This window comes from Exserohilum turcica (genome assembly GCF_000359705.1).
Source record: "Exserohilum turcica Et28A unplaced genomic scaffold SETTUscaffold_4, whole genome shotgun sequence".
In the NCBI taxonomy this organism is placed as follows: domain Eukaryota; kingdom Fungi; phylum Ascomycota; class Dothideomycetes; order Pleosporales; family Pleosporaceae; genus Exserohilum; species Exserohilum turcicum.
In genome coordinates this window covers 99455-102116 of record NW_007360247.1, presented here as the reverse complement: position 1 = coordinate 102116, position 2662 = coordinate 99455, and the positions used below count along the sequence as shown (strand labels likewise).

At 40.9% G+C, this 2662-nt stretch overlaps 1 protein-coding gene across 1 annotated transcript; it reads left to right on the top strand.

Annotated features, from left to right (window-relative positions):
• Positions 1-291: 291 nt before the first annotated feature.
• SETTUDRAFT_51606 (uncharacterized protein) lies at positions 292-741 on the top strand (the record flags this gene model as incomplete). The annotated part of the gene is made up of 1 exon (XM_008029989.1): positions 292-741. A coding segment is annotated over one exon (450 nt), but the record flags the coding sequence as incomplete, so codon positions are not given.
• Between the last annotated feature and the right edge of the window lie 1921 nt (positions 742-2662).

Sequence of the window (2662 nt, the reverse complement as noted above, 5' to 3'; positions counted from 1 at the left end):
GTGGCTATCCAGCGCTGGTTTGACTTAGTTCAGGCGACAAAGCAGAAGTGGGGTATTGTGGACGATGATATTTACAACTTTAACGAAACTGGCTTTATAATAGGCAAGATTTTATCATAGTTAGTTATCACAGCATTAGAAGGATATAGGAAAAAGAAACGGGTATAGCTAGGCAACCGTAAGTAGGTTACTGTGATCCAAGGCGTGGGCGCGTCAGGTCGCTGATTACCACCCTTCGTTGTCTTTGCGGGCAAGGTGCTTATCAACGTCTAGTTTGAGGATTTGCCTGCCAACTGGGTTCTTGAAGTCAGTCCTAATGGGTGGACGAATAATCAGCTTGGTCTTGCCTGGTTAGAGCACTTTGATACCCATACAGGGAGGCATACTGTAGGTGGGTATCGACTGCTTATTATTGACGGCCATGAGAGCCACTGCTCCATCGATTTTCAAGATCTTTGCAAGGAGAAGAATATTATTCTTCTCTGCATGCCTCCACACTCGTCTCACCTTTTGCAGCCCCTTAACGTCGCCTGCTTCTCGCCGTTGAAGCGTAAGTATGGCGACGCTGTTTCAGGCTTAGCACGCAACCGCACCCACTATATTAGCAAGGAAACCTTCCTACTAGCCTTTAAGGCTGCTTTTGAGCAGTCTATAGCGAAGGAGAATATCCAAGCTAGCTTCAGAGGCGCTGGACTAGTCCCACACGACCTACAGGCTGTGCTATCTAAGCTTGATGTGGTGGTGCAGACGCTAGTACAATTACCGCGACAGGCAGCCGCCTGGGAGGCGCAGACACCACGCAATGCGCGCGAGGTTGAGGCTCAAAGTACTCTTATTCGACAGAGAGTAAGAAACCGCCTTGGGTCTTCTGCAAATTCTCTTGACGAGAAGGTTGAGCAGCTAAGTAAAGGGGCTTAGTAAATAGCACATGAGATGACGCTTATGAGGGAGGAAGTAGCTGCTCTTCGAGAGGCTCTAGACACAGTAAATAAGCGTAAGAACCGCAAGCGGCGATACGTACGGACAGAAGAGACTCTTACTGTAGGCGAAGTACAAGAAGTATTAGCTGAACAGGCGGGTAGCAGTCGTGGTGATGGTGAGAGTGCGTCGAAGAGGGTGCGAGGAGAGCGGCGGTGCGGGCGTTGCAAGCAGACTAGACACAACGCTCGTACCTGCGTAGTTAAGATAGATAGTGTAAGTAATAGTAGCGATTCTAATAATTAATTTGGTATATTGTAATAGTTGATTGACTGTGATAAAAGACTGTGATAACGTGTTGAAGTTGACGCGACGGTACAAAGTGGCCGACTCGCTTGGGTGGCCGACTCGCTTATGAACCACGTTAGACGATACTTCAGTCTTATAAAAATATATACATTTAGTCACAAGTCTATATTTAGTACTTTCTGTAATTTATTATTAATTAGAAATTATATCTCAAATAGTAAAAAGGAATTTTGATATATTAACATCACAGAATATCGAAGAATAAGATTATCAATGATAACTTACCATAGCTTTTTTCATTAGGTACTTACGAAGTATGAAAAGCTAGTAAATAAACTCAAGATTAATACTCACTAGTTGAGTCCAAGCTTGATCAAAATCCAAGAGCTGAAAATAAATGAGAAAGTTATTTAAATGAAAACAGGTAATTTAAGATATTCAACTATGTTTACTAAGTTAGACTTAGGATTTAGTTTATATTACTTACCTAACCTTATATTTAATTGTAGTCTAGAGCACTATAACTATTTAAATGAAATATTTAGTTATTTATTCAATACTTGAAACTGAAAATAACATTAAACATGATAATCTAAGGCAATTATCAATATGAGTAGAACTATTCATTCAATTGTTATTAGTAATTAAGATTAAAGTAGCTTTGAAGATATTAGACAGTCTACTATAGGTATTATAATGACTTTAAAAAACAATAATTAAGCAAAATAGAAAATCTTAATATTGGTAATTTCTTAGTGATCTAAACTATAAAATGTAGTAGCTCTTACTAGCGTAGAAGCTATATATATAGCTTTAAATGAAGCTTATCAATGAAACCGTATATCTAAACAATGTTATTGCATGGATTTTCAAGTTTATGACTAAAAGCTAATATAATATATTGAGTAGACTCACAGTCATTAAAACAAACACTAATAGTATTATAGAACTGGATAGAAATCTAAAATATTAACGTATGTGGCAAGCGAGCGCCGCAGGCAAGCGAGCGCCGCACCCCACCAAACCTGCGCACCTCTATAAGCCTGTAGTTCCACCACAATATAGTTGTTTTACTACATATTAACATAATAGATTAAGCAGTACCTAGAGTATCTTTCTTGCACGTACGCGAGTTATGGCCAGTCTCTCTACACCTACTACAGCGCGCCAAAGCCTGGCGGCTAACACCTAATCGCTCTCCTCTCTAACGCTCTTCATGAGCAATCTGCTAATCAGCCTCGCGCTGAGCGAGTAGATCCTCTCCAGCTCCCTTTGTAAGTACTCCTCGCTTCTGTATCCGCTTTTTCTTACGCTGCCTACGCTTTGTTGCTGCCTCATTAGCCCTCTCAAGGCTGGCGAGCCGATCGCGCATTAGCTCAGCCAAGAGCATCATTATCTCTACCCCCTTCTTAAGCTGGCCAATTGCCGCAATAAT